This window comes from Tricharina praecox (assembly GCF_024521635.1).
Source record: "Tricharina praecox strain CBS 144465 chromosome Unknown BZA05scaffold_23, whole genome shotgun sequence".
NCBI classification, from domain to species: domain Eukaryota; kingdom Fungi; phylum Ascomycota; class Pezizomycetes; order Pezizales; family Pyronemataceae; genus Tricharina; species Tricharina praecox.
The window spans coordinates 1-13,436 of NW_026250425.1; the positions used below are offsets into that span (position 1 = coordinate 1).

Here is a 13,436-nt window from a genome sequence, read left to right on the forward strand (position 1 = left end):
AAGGCAGTCTTATCAACCTTACAGAGCTTGCTGCTTCCGCAAGTTGTCCGTGCATCCCTGCGGAGCAGCACGGCAATCGCGACAAAACCTCCCATGAATATCAGATCCAACAGGGCTGTGGGCATGAGCAGCGACGGTCGCTTGATGCAGCATATCACCATCGCACTAAAAATCGCCCATATCGCGCCGACACCGGAAATGACGGTTACCGCATAAAGGGTCGAGGAGATGTTGGGGCGCCGCTGGTGGATGTGGTATGCTGATACACCGAGAACGTAGAGAGCGATGAGAGAGGCCAGCAGGCGGATGGGCAGGGAAATGCCGCGGTTTAGGAGTGGCATTGTTTGTTGTTATTGTTGTTGTATTGTGCGGTTGGTTGGTTGATTGGTCGGTTCGTGTAACGATTGCGGCCGGCCGGTCGGTCGGTGAATGTCGGATATATTTGGTAGTTGATGATGCCTGAAAGCTGTGGAGAGGGGGAGGATCACTCTTTATTTGCCCCTCCCATGGCCCTGTTCTTCCACGCTTTCCTCGCGGTCATTAACTTCAAGTTTTCCCTCTTCTTGCTGCCGCCAGACAGTCTGGAAGCCTGGCAGGCCGAGATTCGGTACGTCATCCATGCGCCATCCCTGGCTGGTAGTAGTTCGTTAGCCTTGCAAGCAGGTGTCACGTCACGATCAGCGGTTAAAGACGTGGAAGAGCTCAGAGGAATCTTGTCTGTAATCGATCCTGCGCTTCCACCAGAAATTCATGGTTAGGAATGCATGCGATGGAGAAGAAGGTGGTTCCGGCCGGCCGCTGAGAATGGGGATGGTAGACGAGCGGAAGCGGAGACGGCATCCGGGTGCGACGCCTGGCGAAATAAACCTCACTGCGACGCCTGGCGAAATAAACCTCACTGCGACGCCTGGCGAAATAAACCTCACTGCGACGCGGCGGCGGCGGCGGGAATTCGACGCGGCTGCGGAAGGAATCTCTTCCAAAGAGTCAGCTTTCTGTCGGCAAGATCGATCGCAGATAGGTAGTATGTACTCACTTACCTGGTACCAAGGAAGGCTCCCGTCATGGAAATCGATCCAAGCCACGTCTGATGAACTTTTACTACCGGTACTACCTGGGGAGCGATCGCGAAGACTAGCAGGAATAGTTAGATGTCGGATGCGAACCCCGCATCGAGGATGTGAAGCGATGCGATTGGGATCAGCATGGAGAGAGTTATCATAGGTACATAGAGTGGAGTACCGTACTTCAACGTCCCTTCGAGGTTGTCGGGCACGCGAGCCACGGCTCTGCGCGATTGTTCGGTACCTGGGAGTGTTAAGGATGGCGGTGGGTACTCTAAAGAGAAACGTCCGCGGATCCTCACAACCGACGAGAAGAAAACTGCGCATGCTCAAGTTAAAGCCCATGTCACCGGCACATGCGACATAGCTCGCTTGCTGGGCAGCGGAAGCCAAGCGCCAGGAAGCTGCTGAGCCACATCATATGCGATGATCTCTGGCGCGTCGCCTGTCGGAGGCTTCAACCTTTGATTGAGCGGAAGTCTACGCGAAGGACCTCAAGCCCCAATGTACTCTGCAGATCGATGGTGCGGATTGGCGCTGGACGCCTGCATGTAAAGCACCCACCTTGGGCCCATCTACTCGCGCCTTGCCACGGCGAGCGACACTGTTATGCGTTTATTCATCACGGCGTTCGTGAACCATGTCAGGAGCTTCATGCCTCATAGTACTGACAAAGGAATCCGCGCGTCTGGTTCATGTGGTCTCGTGCTCATTCTCGTTGTGAGATTATTGCACGCAACGATGTCCATTTCCATTGTCCATCCTTCCGACCCCATCCGACAAGCTCCGAGCTCAAGCGACCGCCGCGAGTCCGGGACGCCAAGACACCACGTGACAGCCTCCCACCGCGCCACGCCGCATCGTCATGTTCCACGACGGGAAGTGCCGGCACCGAATGATGGGCAGCCAAATCTCCCAGCGATCGGATTCCATGCCGAGACCGACTCATCGTGCCGGACGCGTACGCAGCCCCATTTCCGCGGACGGGCTCTCGAGGCTCCTACGAGTCGGTATGCCGTTGGAGGGGCGCGCATCTCAGCGCAAGGCAATCCAAGCAGTGCTGCTGCAGTCCCTGCGTCTGCCGTGCACGGCCGTTGTTCCTAAGGAGATTAAGCATGTACCTATGTAGATGTACATCGAGAGCGCTGTTATAAGGTAGAACCACATCAGATCATCTTGATAATTGCAGACTGCCGTAGATCTCCGGATGGATCAAGACATCCCGTTCGATACCCGTCAGTCGTCTTTCTCTCTCCTCACTCTGCACTCTCGCTCTCGGACGGGCCCCTGCCCTTGCCCAGCCAACCGCGCGCCAGGCTTTTAGCCACGACACTTGTTCCTTGGCTTCCGCACTTCCGCTCCAACGTTTCACATGGGTGATGTCACCTTTTATTGCCAGCCAATCAGAGCCCCACCTCGTCCAGCCCAGCCACGGAGCTTAGCCACTCGCCGCTCACTCTGACCCCTTGCCCTGGGACAAGCCACTCTCGCACAACTCTATCCCATGCCTTAAGCCAACGCGTCATACCTGCATGCCATGCACTCTACCTCTAGAAATGCTTTCCTTTCATGCCTTGCTTCGACGACAACGGCGGGACCGGTCTCGACCGATCGCCATCATAGAACAGCAGCATCTGGCCTGTCGCTAACTAACCCTCATTCCAAGTCAAACCGCGATCTGCATTCCCTCATCCTTTAGCTTTTGGCTTTCTTCTTCAATCCTCGTCCCTTTGTCTTCCGTCCTTCCGCCGGATGCTGCCAATTCTATTCTATCCTTCAACCATCATCACCGTGACCGCGAATCCGTCAGCCATAAACTCCACTAGAGCGTGCGAATAGACCCCCTCCCTCCTCCTCCTCCCCCTCGCCCCTCCTATTCTCCCCGCCAGCCAGCCCGCTAATGCTGCTTCCAGTTAGTTGCCCCGCGAAAGCTACCACCTCTACCTCGAACCCGTTCTCACGCTACCGCCCGCGCTACGGCTTATCGTTCTCGAACTCCCATATATCTCCTTGCTCCCTGAAAAAGAATTCCACAGTCCGTTCAAGTGACCCAGTGAAACCCTACCACGAATCAATCTGCATCCAGTCGACAACTACATCTTCTTCTTCTCGCGTCACGATAGAGAACGCCGTGTTTGGAGAATCCGCGTCGCCGCGAACCCCCGCCGCGCTCCAATGTCCGACACATCCGCGCCAGCATCCGCACAACCCTCCGGCAGTCTCGCATCGGTGGTGTCGAGCGCCTTCTCGTCAGCAGCATCGACAGCCCTCTCCATAACAGCCTCCTCCTCGGCCTCCGCCTCCGCGACGTCCGCGAGTGCGACAGTAACACCGGCGAGCGAATTAATAGGGGAGCAGAATGGCTCGGCTCAGCAACAGGAGGGCGTGTCCCTCGAAACTTTCCTTGCGTCGTTGGCAGTGGCAGCGATAGTCTTTGGCGTTGAAGTTATCTTATTCGTGATGCTGCGGAAAAAGCTGCATCGCATCTACGAACCGCGAACGTACCTGGTGCCTGATAAGTGCGTGGGAACATTCCTACCCTAAACCTGTGGGTGAGAGGTGAGAGTCGTGTTGATGCCAATGCTGACTTCGGTGGGGGTGATAGACGGAGAACACCAAAACCCGCGCAAGGGTTTTTCAATTTCTTCGCACCGGTGTTCGAAACTGCAACAAGTGACTTCATCTCGAAATCTGGTCTTGATGCCTATTTCTTCCTCCGCTACCTCCTCATGCTCCTCAAGATCTTTGCCACGATAGCACTCGTGATCCTACCTATCCTGTTACCCATCAACTACATGGGCGGAAAGGGAGGCGAAGATGTCCAAGGACTGGATCGACTGGCGTGGTCAAACATTTCGGAGGCAAACACACAGCGCTATTGGGCGCATCTCCTGCTCGCCCTGACTCTGATTTGCGTCTTTTGCTACATGTTCTACAGCGAGATGAGGAAGTACGTGCGCATGCGACAGGCCTACCTGACGAGTCCTCAGCACCGCCTCAAGGCCAGTGCGACCACGGTGTTGGTTAGCGCGATACCGATGAGCTGGTTGACAGTGCAGAAACTCGTGGATCTTTACGACGTCTTCCCCGGTGGTATCAGGAACGTCTGGATCAACAGGTACGCGGTGCCGTTCGAGCTTGGTGGTGGTGGTTGAGATGCTGACGTGCCGCAGGGATTACGATGATCTGGAGGAAAAGGTCAACGAACGAGACGATTTGGCCAAGATGTTGGAAAAGGCAGAAACGGAACTGATCGTGCTCTGTAAGAAGAAGAACATCAAGCAGCTCGCCCTAGCAGCGAAGAAGGATCCCAGCGCTGTTACCGACAAGGACCGATCCGAGGATACCGCCGAAAAGCTTGTGACCGGACCCGGTCTCTCCTCCGGAAATCCTCACCAGATCCCGACCCTGCTCCGCAATCGTACTCAGGACGAGAGGGAGAAGACGAAGAAGAAGTCCGGCTTGGATGTCGGTGATGTCGTTGAGGGCGTCGGTCGTGGGTTTGCCCGGGGCGTGATGAGTGGTGTGGGAGTGGTCACAGGGGGTGTTAAGAAAATCACTGGTGGCGTTGATCGGCACTTTTCGGAGCCGGAAGGATTTGCGCCGGCAGACGAGAATGACACATCTGCCCAACGCCCGAGTGTGACTGACCGCCAGTGGTCGACTGACGCCTCTGCTCAACGCCCGAGTGTGGCTGACCGCCGGTGGTCGTCCCGTGGCAGCAGGAAGCGTGGCTCGACATTGATCGGGCCGGAGGGCACTCCAACGGTACTCGAAAGGACTCCTAGTCGCGAGGACGAACGTTTGAGCAGGGCTCCGTCGGCACCGACCAAACCCGAATCTCGCAAACATCGTGGCATGCGATTGTGGCCCAAGAAGGACCCCTCCAAGGGAGAGAGCGACGAGATCCCTCTGAGCCATCAAACACCAACGTCGCCACGTACTTCCCACGTTTTCGCGGAGGCACTACAGACCGTTTTCAAGCCTAAAGCGAAGGAGGAGTATCCCGATGCTTACGACCCCCGCTATGTCGATGACAGCTGGGGTGAGGAACCCGTGTGGAAGAAATACATCACCGAGAAGGACCGTCCCACCATGCGGCTTCCCCTGCTGTCTTGGTTGCCTGCGTTCCCGCTGATTGGTAAAAAAGTTGACACCATTTACCACTGTCGAAAAGAGTTGGCTCGCTTGAACTTGGAGATTGAGAAGGACCAGGAGACGCCCGAGAAATATCCCCTGATGAATTCGGCGTTCGTACAGTTCAACCAGCAGGTGGCGGCACACATGGCTTGTCAGGCCGTGTCCCATCATGTTCCGCAGCACATGTGTCCCCGCCATATCGAGGTTTCCCCTAACGACGTCATCTGGGGCAACATGAAGATGCAATGGTGGGAGCGGTACATCCGCAGCGGTCTCATCACGGTTGCAACCGGAGGGTTGATCCTTGGCTGGGCTTTTCCCGTTGCTGCCGTCGGTTTGATCTCTCAAGTCAACTATTTGACCGACACGTTCAAATGGTTGGAGTGGCTCGAGGACCTACCCGACTCCGTCTTGGGTCTGATTTCCGGTGTTCTGCCCCCAGTACTTTTGGCCATTCTGATGGCAGTGCTCCCACTCATCTTGCGACTATTTGCCCGGATTCAAGGATGTCATACGGGAATGGCGATCGAGCGGTCCGTCCAGGGAATGTACTTTGCCTTCCTCTTCATCCAGGTCTTCCTCGTTGTCAGTATCTCGTCGGGTATCACGACCGTCATCGAGCAGATCTCGGAGCAGCCATTCGCTGCCCCTGAAATTCTTGCGCGCAACCTGCCAAAGGCCTCCAACTTTTTCTTCTCGTATCTCCTCCTGCAGGCGTTCTCTGTCAGTGGAGCTGCTCTCCTGCAGATTGCCACGCTGATAATCAACTTCGTCCTGGCGCCAATTGTGGATTCCACCGCGCGCGACAAGTTCAACCGCGCAACCCACCTCATGGAGATCAAGTGGGGAACTTTCTTTCCCGTGTACACCAATCTCGCTTGTATCGGTATTGTCTACTCGGTGATCTCACCCTTGATCTTGCTCTTCAACATGATCACCTTCTCGCTCTTCTGGATCGTCTACCGCTACAACCTGCTGTTCGTCGTCAACTTCCGCTTCGATACCGGTGGTCTCCTGTTCCCGCGGGCCATCAACCAGCTTTTCACTGGCATCTACGTCATGGAAGTCTGCCTGATCGGTCTCTTCTTCCTTGTCCGGGACGCCCAGGACCGCGTGGCCTGCGCCCCGCACGGCATAATCATGATCATCGCCACCATCTTCACCGTCATCTTTCAGTACATGTTAAACCAAGCATTCGGACCACTTCTCACCTACCTGCCCATCACACTCGAAGACGACGCCGCCATCCGCGATGCGGAGTTCGCTCGCGAACAAGACGCGAAGAGGAAAAAGCACCTTCTCGGACGGCAGGAACGCGAAGGCGAGGACCTCAACCAACTCCTTGAGGCACGCGAGCGAGCCGAGAACGGCGAGATTGAGCTCAAGCCTATGACCAACCCACCGACACGCCGCGACCCCGAGGCGGCAGGCGACGGTAGTCTCATGGGCGACAAGCCCGCTATGGAGCTATTCCAGAACATTGCGGACGAAATTGAGGATCTCACACCCGAGGAGCGGGATCACCTGGTTGCGCGTGCCTTCCAGCATCCGGCTATCAGGGCGAAGCGACCGGTTATTTGGATTCCGCGGGACGACTTGGGTGTCAGCGATGATGAGATCATACGGACGATGAAGTTGTCGGATAAGGTGTGGATCAGTAACGAGTACGCGGGACTCGACTCGAGGGGTCACGTCAAGTACTCGCGGAGTCCGCCGGATTTCGATATGCGCGATTTGGTCGAGCTATGATCTACCATCTACCCCCCATTTCTCTTCCTTTCTTTGTAATAATTCGTTATACCGGTTGGCTTCTTTTGTTTTTTTTCATATTAAGTGGGGTGCGCGCATATTGGCAGGACATTTAGGTGTAATTATAGATTATAGGGGGCTTATTTCATTTTATTCTCGTTTTCCTTTCCTTTCCTTTCCTTTCCTTTACTTCTAGGCTTTCTTCCTTTGGAATATGTACCATGTATGTACCTTATGAAATGGGGGTGGACTTGCGTTTGTGGCGTGGCGAGCGGGATTCTGTGTACGAGTTTGTTTGCTACCTATCATACGAGGTATGTACCGTCTGTGGATTCAAATGGCATTCTGATTCTCAAAGCAAAACTCGGTGTTGGATGAAACTAAACTTGAAGTGAGGTGTGAACTAGTGGCAGCGATGAATCCTGTCCGGGTTTGGCGCGAGGGTTTCCCTCGCTGAAGCGGACCATCTCAAACAGCCTCACTCACGCCTTGCGGGCCGGCACCGGTACTGTAGCTGAGCACATTGTCTTATCGACGTCTAAGCGGATGCCTATCTGCGAGCCCGGTCCCGGTCAGGTCTATCTACACAAAACTGATGGTATTGCAGTAGTAGTGTGGGATTGAGGGTACTGTGGCGAGGATGTGGCCTTGTACTGGGTGCCGGGTGCCGGCGTAAGTAACGAGGAGAGATGGTTCGAGACTTGGAGTGCGGGGATGGTTGGAGTGCGGGGATGGATGGAGTGCGGGGACGGGTGTGTAGCATGGATCAAGCAACGTCACCTAACTACATACCAAAAGTCCATAGGTATTAGACTTTTGGGCAAAAGCAGGGCACTCGAGACCATCTGGATTCCGGTCAACAAGTAGAGTATTTAGACCCCCTGGGTTATAAACATTATGTACCCAACTTCTTGCGTTCTTCTTACGGTGCGCAACTCGAGCAGAAGAGATCCACGTGACCGGAGAGTTGCGGAGGCCGATGGGTAACTGGCGAACTACCTAGTGATACTATGTGAAGTCATGAAAGCTCTCCATCCAACTGCCATCACCATTGATGTCTCCATTCAACCGAGCTTGCAAGCAGTAAGCTCGCACACGTCCATCTCATTCCCTCGCCCCCGAGCTACATGAATAGCAAAGATTTAACTCCAACGTTGATCCCAGGAGCAGAACGGAGGAAGATGAAGATTCAAAACAAATGGGCGTTTGGGGACCTGAGGGTTTGTACGCTTTCATTTGTATCCTATGATTCGTAATCCTCCACGACGTATCCACTTAATACCTCCTCCTTCCGGCCACCACCGACATAGCCACTGCCCTCCCGAGTAGCCACCCAAAATCCACACGTTTCACCCAGCGCATCCCTAGCATCACCATGGCCACGCCACCAATTAACCTTACGCCCCACCTTGCCAGTGGCTTACTTTCGATATCAGTTACCGCACACCGCACCGCCGCCATGACCTCCTCCATCTGAAGTACCCTCTTCGTTCTCAGCCCTATATCACCTACTCTCCCCGCCACCCCTCCAACCCGTCTAGCCCTGATGAATTTCCCCCGCACGGGAAATTCCGAGCTATCCAATAGTATAGACCGTATAGCCAGTTCACAATAGACCCACACCGGCAGCCTCCTCGCCAGCACACCATGCCACCACGCCCTCCTTACCGCCACACGCGTAGCAAGTGTAGAAACCCACGCACACATCTCGGCGCGCGGCCTCATCGCCTTCTCGAACGTGCTGAAAGCCAAAGTGTAATCCTCACCTGCCGCGACAATCGCGTTCGTAAGTGCCGCCACCCCCTCCAGCTCCAGCGATGCGGTAAGGAGGGCCGCTGGTGCAAGCTTGTACAGCCCATCGGCGAGCTGCAGGGTACGCGCGCTATACCAGTGGCCCGGCGGGGAGATGCCGATTTCGACCTCTGAGATCTTGGGCGAGGAGGCGCGTGTGAGCCAGAGCGTAGACAGCGTGCTATCGGCATCGAGACGGAGATGTGATGAAACGTCCTGACCCGACGCCCCGCGCAGCAACGACCACCAGTAACTTCTCCCTTCCATCCTTATCGCCACTTCCACCCCGCCCTGCCACGATTTGACCGTCATCCCTGGCTTCCCCTCGGCCTCCATCGGATCCGCATCATCCACCGGCGTATCCCCCGTAATCCACGTAAACTCGCCTCTCTGCACCGGGAACGCCGCCGCGAGGCCCTCGGTGTCGACCACGATATCGCCACAGAACATTTCCATGCCCGCGGTAATGACGGTGACGCCCTGCGCGTCGGCGCGTATATCGACCGCCTTCGTGTCGGCATGTATTGACGGGGCGGGGAGCAGCGCGAAGAGTGTTTCGAGCAGGTGGCGGCGCGGGAGGAGAGTAAACGGGCAGCCGAGACTTTTACGTGGGTCAGCTGGGTGTATACGTGCAATAACTATGAGGAGGGGACTGGGAGTGCGAACGAGTTCTCGACGGCGCTCCACCATCCACCCGACAGCGGGGTGTGTCGCGCTTGTAAGGCGCCCCAGACTCCTAGCTGCGTAAGGATCGCGACGGCGTGCGGGTGCAGAACTACCGGGGTGTCGTCGTCGGCGATGGGCAAGGGCCCCGGTGAGCGGGCGAGAAGAGTGAACGCGATGTTTTTACGGGTTAAAGACAGGGCCAGTGATAGCGACGAGAGGTTGCTGCCGAGGATGATCACCGTGAAGGGTCGCGGGAGGGGTGAGAGGGGGTCATGTGTATGCATCTGGGTGAAGCGTGAGGAGGAGCACGGGAATTGCGGTTGGTGAGGGGGTGCAATGTTTGCGTCGGGTTTTGTTGATTGCGCGTGCGGGGGGACGCGCGGGGGCCAAATGCGGCCTGGCCGACAGGGTACATCGTTCGTACCACGTCCGACGCGCCTGTCTGCCAACTGATGATTCACAGATGTAGATACCAAGGTATCTACTCGAGTACCAGGTACGTGTATAGTCAAATAAACTACACACAATCAAGCTTCAAGCCCGGTTGTCTCGAGGTTGAGCTTAAACCGACACATCCCTAAAAATCTACGGTTGTCCATCGACCATCGTGTCTCTTAGCTATCTGCTATGACGTGACCATGGGTTGTCACTCGTGGTCACGGCGAACTTCGGCGTTGGCTTGGACCAGCTAACAAGAGCATATGTGGTCGGTAAAGGCCGTAGGTATGCGACAATAGACGGAATAGAAATATAGAGATCGAGTGGGGAACGGTGGAAATGGATGCATCATCGCATACGGCCCATCTCGACGGTGGCGACCTCAAACTCCACCGTGGAATTAAAGAGCGAAAGAGAAAGAGAGAGAGAGAGAAAGAGAACAGCAATTTATTGTTCGCATACGGGCTTGCTAAACTACGGTGACCACAGCGCCGAATCTGATGGGACATCTTCACTGTGTCCATTGTGCGTAGCGAGTGACAATCCGGAGAACGTTTAAATCTCTGTAATTCGAACACCATAGGTACATCATATTTGCGATCGGCCTTACCAGGCTATTACCACCACAGCGCCGAATTTGATGGACGTCTCCACTGCGTCCAACATACCTATCGAGTGACAGTCCGTGAGCCCGTTTAGATTCCTGCGATTCGAACTCGATTCGTATTCACGGCGATGTAGGTAACTGATTCGGACATGTGTTTCGGGCATTCTCAATGAGATGGGCGTGTGCCGTTAGAGAGCGAGACTGCTCATACAGCTACGTAACCATCGCGTACACCTTTCTCGACATCAGTGCTACGTCATCGCTCACAGTCCATATCAACCCACCTTTTCCGCGCTCTACATCTCATTTCAACATCATCATCACCATCATCATACACACAGACTAACTGCACAAAGAGCCCAAGTGTACAATATCACGAGCGCAAGACTATGTCCTCTCGCCGCACCACTTTACCCACGCGGCCCCTGCCGCGGATCTCCGCCGGCACGGCGTTCCTATACGGCTGCACGGCGGGCGTCATCGGCGTATTCGCCATGACGGCGTCCGAGAAGACGGAGCAGTCGCTGATCACGAACCGTGCGAACTCGTACGTCCCCGGCTGGACACTCGTACGGCTGCTCGGCATCGATCCGTCGCCCGATAGCATGTGGAATTGGAATATGGCTATGCACTACGGTCAGGGTGCTATTGCGGGCGGCATCAGAGGCGTTATGGCGCTCTATGGCGTTAGGGGGCCGTTTGCGGATTTTATGTTTACGGGGTTGAGGTGAGGTTGTTTTTCTGATGGTGGAGGGTGGGGGGGCTGACACGTGATGGAATTTGAAGGTTGGCAATCGACCAGACGCTGGAGAATTGGACGGGTGTTGGGGCGCTGCCTTGGTATGTATCTCCTTCTCCTCTTGATATATATCGTCGAGGTGGTATAGGTGAGTATGTACTTACTAAAGTACACGCCGTAGGACCTGGCCCGTCGCAGAGCAAATCGTCGATGTGCTCCATAAATCCGTGTTTGCGTTCGTCACTGGATACATCGCGGACATGTGGATTCAGTGATCAGGATAGTCTGCGGACAGGTAGACTCAGTGATCAAAAGATAGGGGGGTGTACCCTATGTACCTATCTACTATTCTTGTATCATACGTACATGATCAGTCCCTGTTCAATCATGATTTCTCGCTCTCACTCTCTATCCCGCCACAATAAACGATTAGTTATCTAGCCCACCAATCGATCTGGCCATGGAAATCGCACGAACGTGGCGTGATTCTTCTCTTTCCCGGTTTAGTTTCACCGTCTCAGTGCTCACCAATGCTCACCAGTGACCAGTGACCAAAATCCCGCAGCCGAGAATACGGTACCTACTTAGGGACGTCAGACCTACAGACCTATGCACGGTACCTGCCTCCCATACCTACCGTACCATGTGAGTGCTCTCATTATGACACTATATAGTATGCGTGTGCCTTCGTACCCTTACCGACCGTTAAGTTTATTTCGCGCGTTTACACCGGCGCCGGGGGGGGGGGGGGGGGGGGGGGGGGGGGGCGGATGATCTTTTCCCCTCGCCTCCGTCCATTCACACATAGGAGGTATGTACCTATCGAGGCGGTGAATTCTTCAGACCTAGAATCTAGACTTTGCGGCATAATGGTGATGACTATGGAAAAGCCACGTTAACATGCGAGAGAAGATGCGACTCGGAGTTTCGGAGCCGTCGACTTATCCCGAGATCTCATTGTTTTCATCCATCCCAGCAGCTTCGCGAAGATTCCTGAGTATTCCATATCAACAGTCGAGACCGTTTCCTGTCGCCGCCCTTAGTTAAAACCCAAGGCTTATATGGCGCCGGGGAAGTGGTGAAGATGCCGGTGCCGGGAAGTTGGGAATGACGGAGTTTCGGGGGTAAGCTCGTTGGTATCGTATCGCCGCCGTAGAGTAGTCGGGATGGATGCACCTTGTCGATATTTTCGTTGCTTACACACCTGTAGACTTTTAGAGTTGAGAGTCTCTACGATGGTCATATTTCGCTGCAAAATCCGTTCACCCCCCCGCGCAGCGCACGCACGCCTACTTGTCCGCTCCGGATATCTCTCCATCTCCACATACAAATCCACCTCCAGCGCCGACTCGCTCCCCGATCGAATCGTTACTACTCTAGAGTCCGCCCGTCCGCCCGCCCGCCCGTCCGTCCGTCCCATCGCACGCTTGCTTCTTACTTGCACGTTTTCTTTGCATGCATACCGATCTAAGATGCATGCAACGAACGCCGCTGGCAGAGAACGGGGCTTCTACACGCACTACCTACATGCTTATTTGGATTCTACATACATGCTTACCTGGTCCTGTGCTCTGATCGGTGCTAATCGTCATGAAACAGCCGAGACGTTTCGACTCGAGACTGACTCGGCATGCGGAACCCGCCGTTGCGGGATGCGGGATCGGACGCGTTGGGAAACTGGAGAGCATGTAGGCGTAGTTGGTGATGGAGTTGGTGCTTACTTGCTGTGATATAGGTGCTCTACGAGGGCTCTAGGCACCCTTAAGAAGAGATGTTATGATGATCCTGGCTTGAAGTTGTTCTAGCGGCGGGAAGGGGGGCGAACCGCGAAGGCGAATGGAGGGATGGGGATATTCGGACGGGGGATGGACGAGCGCTGTAGAATCTAGACATACATACCCACCTACCTTCTCTACATAGCATCAAGAGCGAGAAAGCGTGCGTGCTTATCCGACAATACTACTGCTAGTATATCGACCTATGCATCGAACGGCACGGTACGACGGAGATGGCATACATGTCGCTGTTTCACGATCGCGAGATATAGTTACGGTACATATGTGGATTCTGCAGCGTCCAGAACCAGCCAACCAACCCTAACCGCTACCCGCGACCAGAACTGACGCACGCGCGCAGGTCAAACGATACGATGTCGGCTCGAGCACCGTAGAGCACTGTAGATATGCAGCGTAGAGTACTCTACATACCTTCACGCTCCCCCACGGAATCCAAGCCGTTGAGA

General features: G+C 55.0%; 6 protein-coding genes across 6 annotated transcripts; 3 read left to right on the forward strand and 3 right to left on the reverse strand.

Moving 5' to 3' along the window:
- Positions 1 to 22: 22 nt before the first annotated feature.
- On the reverse strand, positions 23 to 341 carry BZA05DRAFT_420836 (uncharacterized protein; the record flags this gene model as incomplete). Its single annotated transcript, XM_051485666.1, has 1 exon — positions 23 to 341. A coding segment is annotated over one exon (319 nt), but the record flags the coding sequence as incomplete, so codon positions are not given.
- A 135-nt stretch (positions 342 to 476) lies between these two features.
- On the reverse strand, positions 477 to 1,745 carry BZA05DRAFT_132337 (uncharacterized protein). The gene is made up of 3 exons (XM_051478808.1): positions 1,041 to 1,745; positions 693 to 974; positions 477 to 633 (listed from the first exon to the last, which is right to left on the reverse strand). Exons 1-3 carry the CDS (start codon positions 1,407 to 1,409, stop codon positions 613 to 615), a joined length of 672 nt encoding a protein of 223 aa, XP_051336851.1. The 5' UTR covers positions 1,410 to 1,745; the 3' UTR covers positions 477 to 612.
- Positions 1,746 to 3,043: 1,298 nt separating this feature from the next.
- BZA05DRAFT_132441 (uncharacterized protein) lies at positions 3,044 to 7,189 on the forward strand. Its single transcript, XM_051478810.1, has 3 exons — positions 3,044 to 3,583; positions 3,670 to 4,182; positions 4,238 to 7,189. Exons 1-3 carry the CDS (start codon positions 3,240 to 3,242, stop codon positions 6,951 to 6,953), a joined length of 3,573 nt encoding a protein of 1,190 aa, XP_051336852.1. The 5' UTR covers positions 3,044 to 3,239; the 3' UTR covers positions 6,954 to 7,189.
- Positions 7,067 to 7,655, forward strand: BZA05DRAFT_132431 (uncharacterized protein). Its single transcript, XM_051478809.1, has 2 exons — positions 7,067 to 7,267; positions 7,361 to 7,655. The coding sequence occupies exons 1-2, from the start codon at positions 7,179 to 7,181 to the stop codon at positions 7,575 to 7,577; spliced, it is 306 nt and encodes a 101-aa protein (XP_051336853.1). The 5' UTR covers positions 7,067 to 7,178; the 3' UTR covers positions 7,578 to 7,655.
- Positions 7,656 to 8,154: 499 nt separating this feature from the next.
- Positions 8,155 to 9,802, reverse strand: BZA05DRAFT_406167 (uncharacterized protein). Its single transcript, XM_051484485.1, has 2 exons — positions 9,411 to 9,802; positions 8,155 to 9,345 (listed from the first exon to the last, which is right to left on the reverse strand). The coding sequence occupies exons 1-2, from the start codon at positions 9,692 to 9,694 to the stop codon at positions 8,229 to 8,231; spliced, it is 1,401 nt and encodes a 466-aa protein (XP_051336854.1). The 5' UTR covers positions 9,695 to 9,802; the 3' UTR covers positions 8,155 to 8,228.
- Positions 9,803 to 10,665: 863 nt separating this feature from the next.
- Positions 10,666 to 11,935, forward strand: BZA05DRAFT_406169 (uncharacterized protein). The gene is made up of 3 exons (XM_051484486.1): positions 10,666 to 11,182; positions 11,242 to 11,295; positions 11,376 to 11,935. Exons 1-3 carry the CDS (start codon positions 10,845 to 10,847, stop codon positions 11,467 to 11,469), a joined length of 486 nt encoding a protein of 161 aa, XP_051336855.1. The 5' UTR covers positions 10,666 to 10,844; the 3' UTR covers positions 11,470 to 11,935.
- The last annotated feature ends 1,501 nt before the right edge of the window (positions 11,936 to 13,436 follow it).

Excerpts from the sequence above, each read along its gene's own strand:
- BZA05DRAFT_132337 (XM_051478808.1), bottom strand. The coding sequence starts at position 1,409 with ATGGGCTTTAACTTGAGCATGCGCAGTTTTCTTCTCGTCGGTTGTGAG. Across the intron at positions 975-1,040 it reads GGAGCCTTCCTTGGTACCAG|ATTCCTTCCGCAGCCGCGTC; the intron begins GTAAGTGAGTAC and ends TCTTTGGAAGAG. Across the intron at positions 634-692 it reads ATTCCTCTGAGCTCTTCCAC|CCAGGGATGGCGCATGGATG; the intron begins GTCTTTAACCGC and ends AACTACTACCAG.
- BZA05DRAFT_132441 (XM_051478810.1), top strand. The coding sequence starts at position 3,240 with ATGTCCGACACATCCGCGCCAGCATCCGCACAACCCTCCGGCAGTCTC. Across the intron at positions 3,584-3,669 it reads ACGTACCTGGTGCCTGATAA|ACGGAGAACACCAAAACCCG; the intron begins GTGCGTGGGAAC and ends TGGGGGTGATAG. Across the intron at positions 4,183-4,237 it reads AGGAACGTCTGGATCAACAG|GGATTACGATGATCTGGAGG; the intron begins GTACGCGGTGCC and ends GACGTGCCGCAG.
- BZA05DRAFT_132431 (XM_051478809.1), top strand. The coding sequence starts at position 7,179 with ATGTACCTTATGAAATGGGGGTGGACTTGCGTTTGTGGCGTGGCGAGC. Across the intron at positions 7,268-7,360 it reads TTTGCTACCTATCATACGAG|TGGCAGCGATGAATCCTGTC; the intron begins GTATGTACCGTC and ends GGTGTGAACTAG.
- BZA05DRAFT_406167 (XM_051484485.1), bottom strand. The coding sequence starts at position 9,694 with ATGCATACACATGACCCCCTCTCACCCCTCCCGCGACCCTTCACGGTG. Across the intron at positions 9,346-9,410 it reads TGGAGCGCCGTCGAGAACTC|TCTCGGCTGCCCGTTTACTC; the intron begins GTTCGCACTCCC and ends CCCACGTAAAAG.
- BZA05DRAFT_406169 (XM_051484486.1), top strand. The coding sequence starts at position 10,845 with ATGTCCTCTCGCCGCACCACTTTACCCACGCGGCCCCTGCCGCGGATC. Across the intron at positions 11,183-11,241 it reads TTTATGTTTACGGGGTTGAG|GTTGGCAATCGACCAGACGC; the intron begins GTGAGGTTGTTT and ends TGGAATTTGAAG. Across the intron at positions 11,296-11,375 it reads GGTGTTGGGGCGCTGCCTTG|GACCTGGCCCGTCGCAGAGC; the intron begins GTATGTATCTCC and ends TACACGCCGTAG.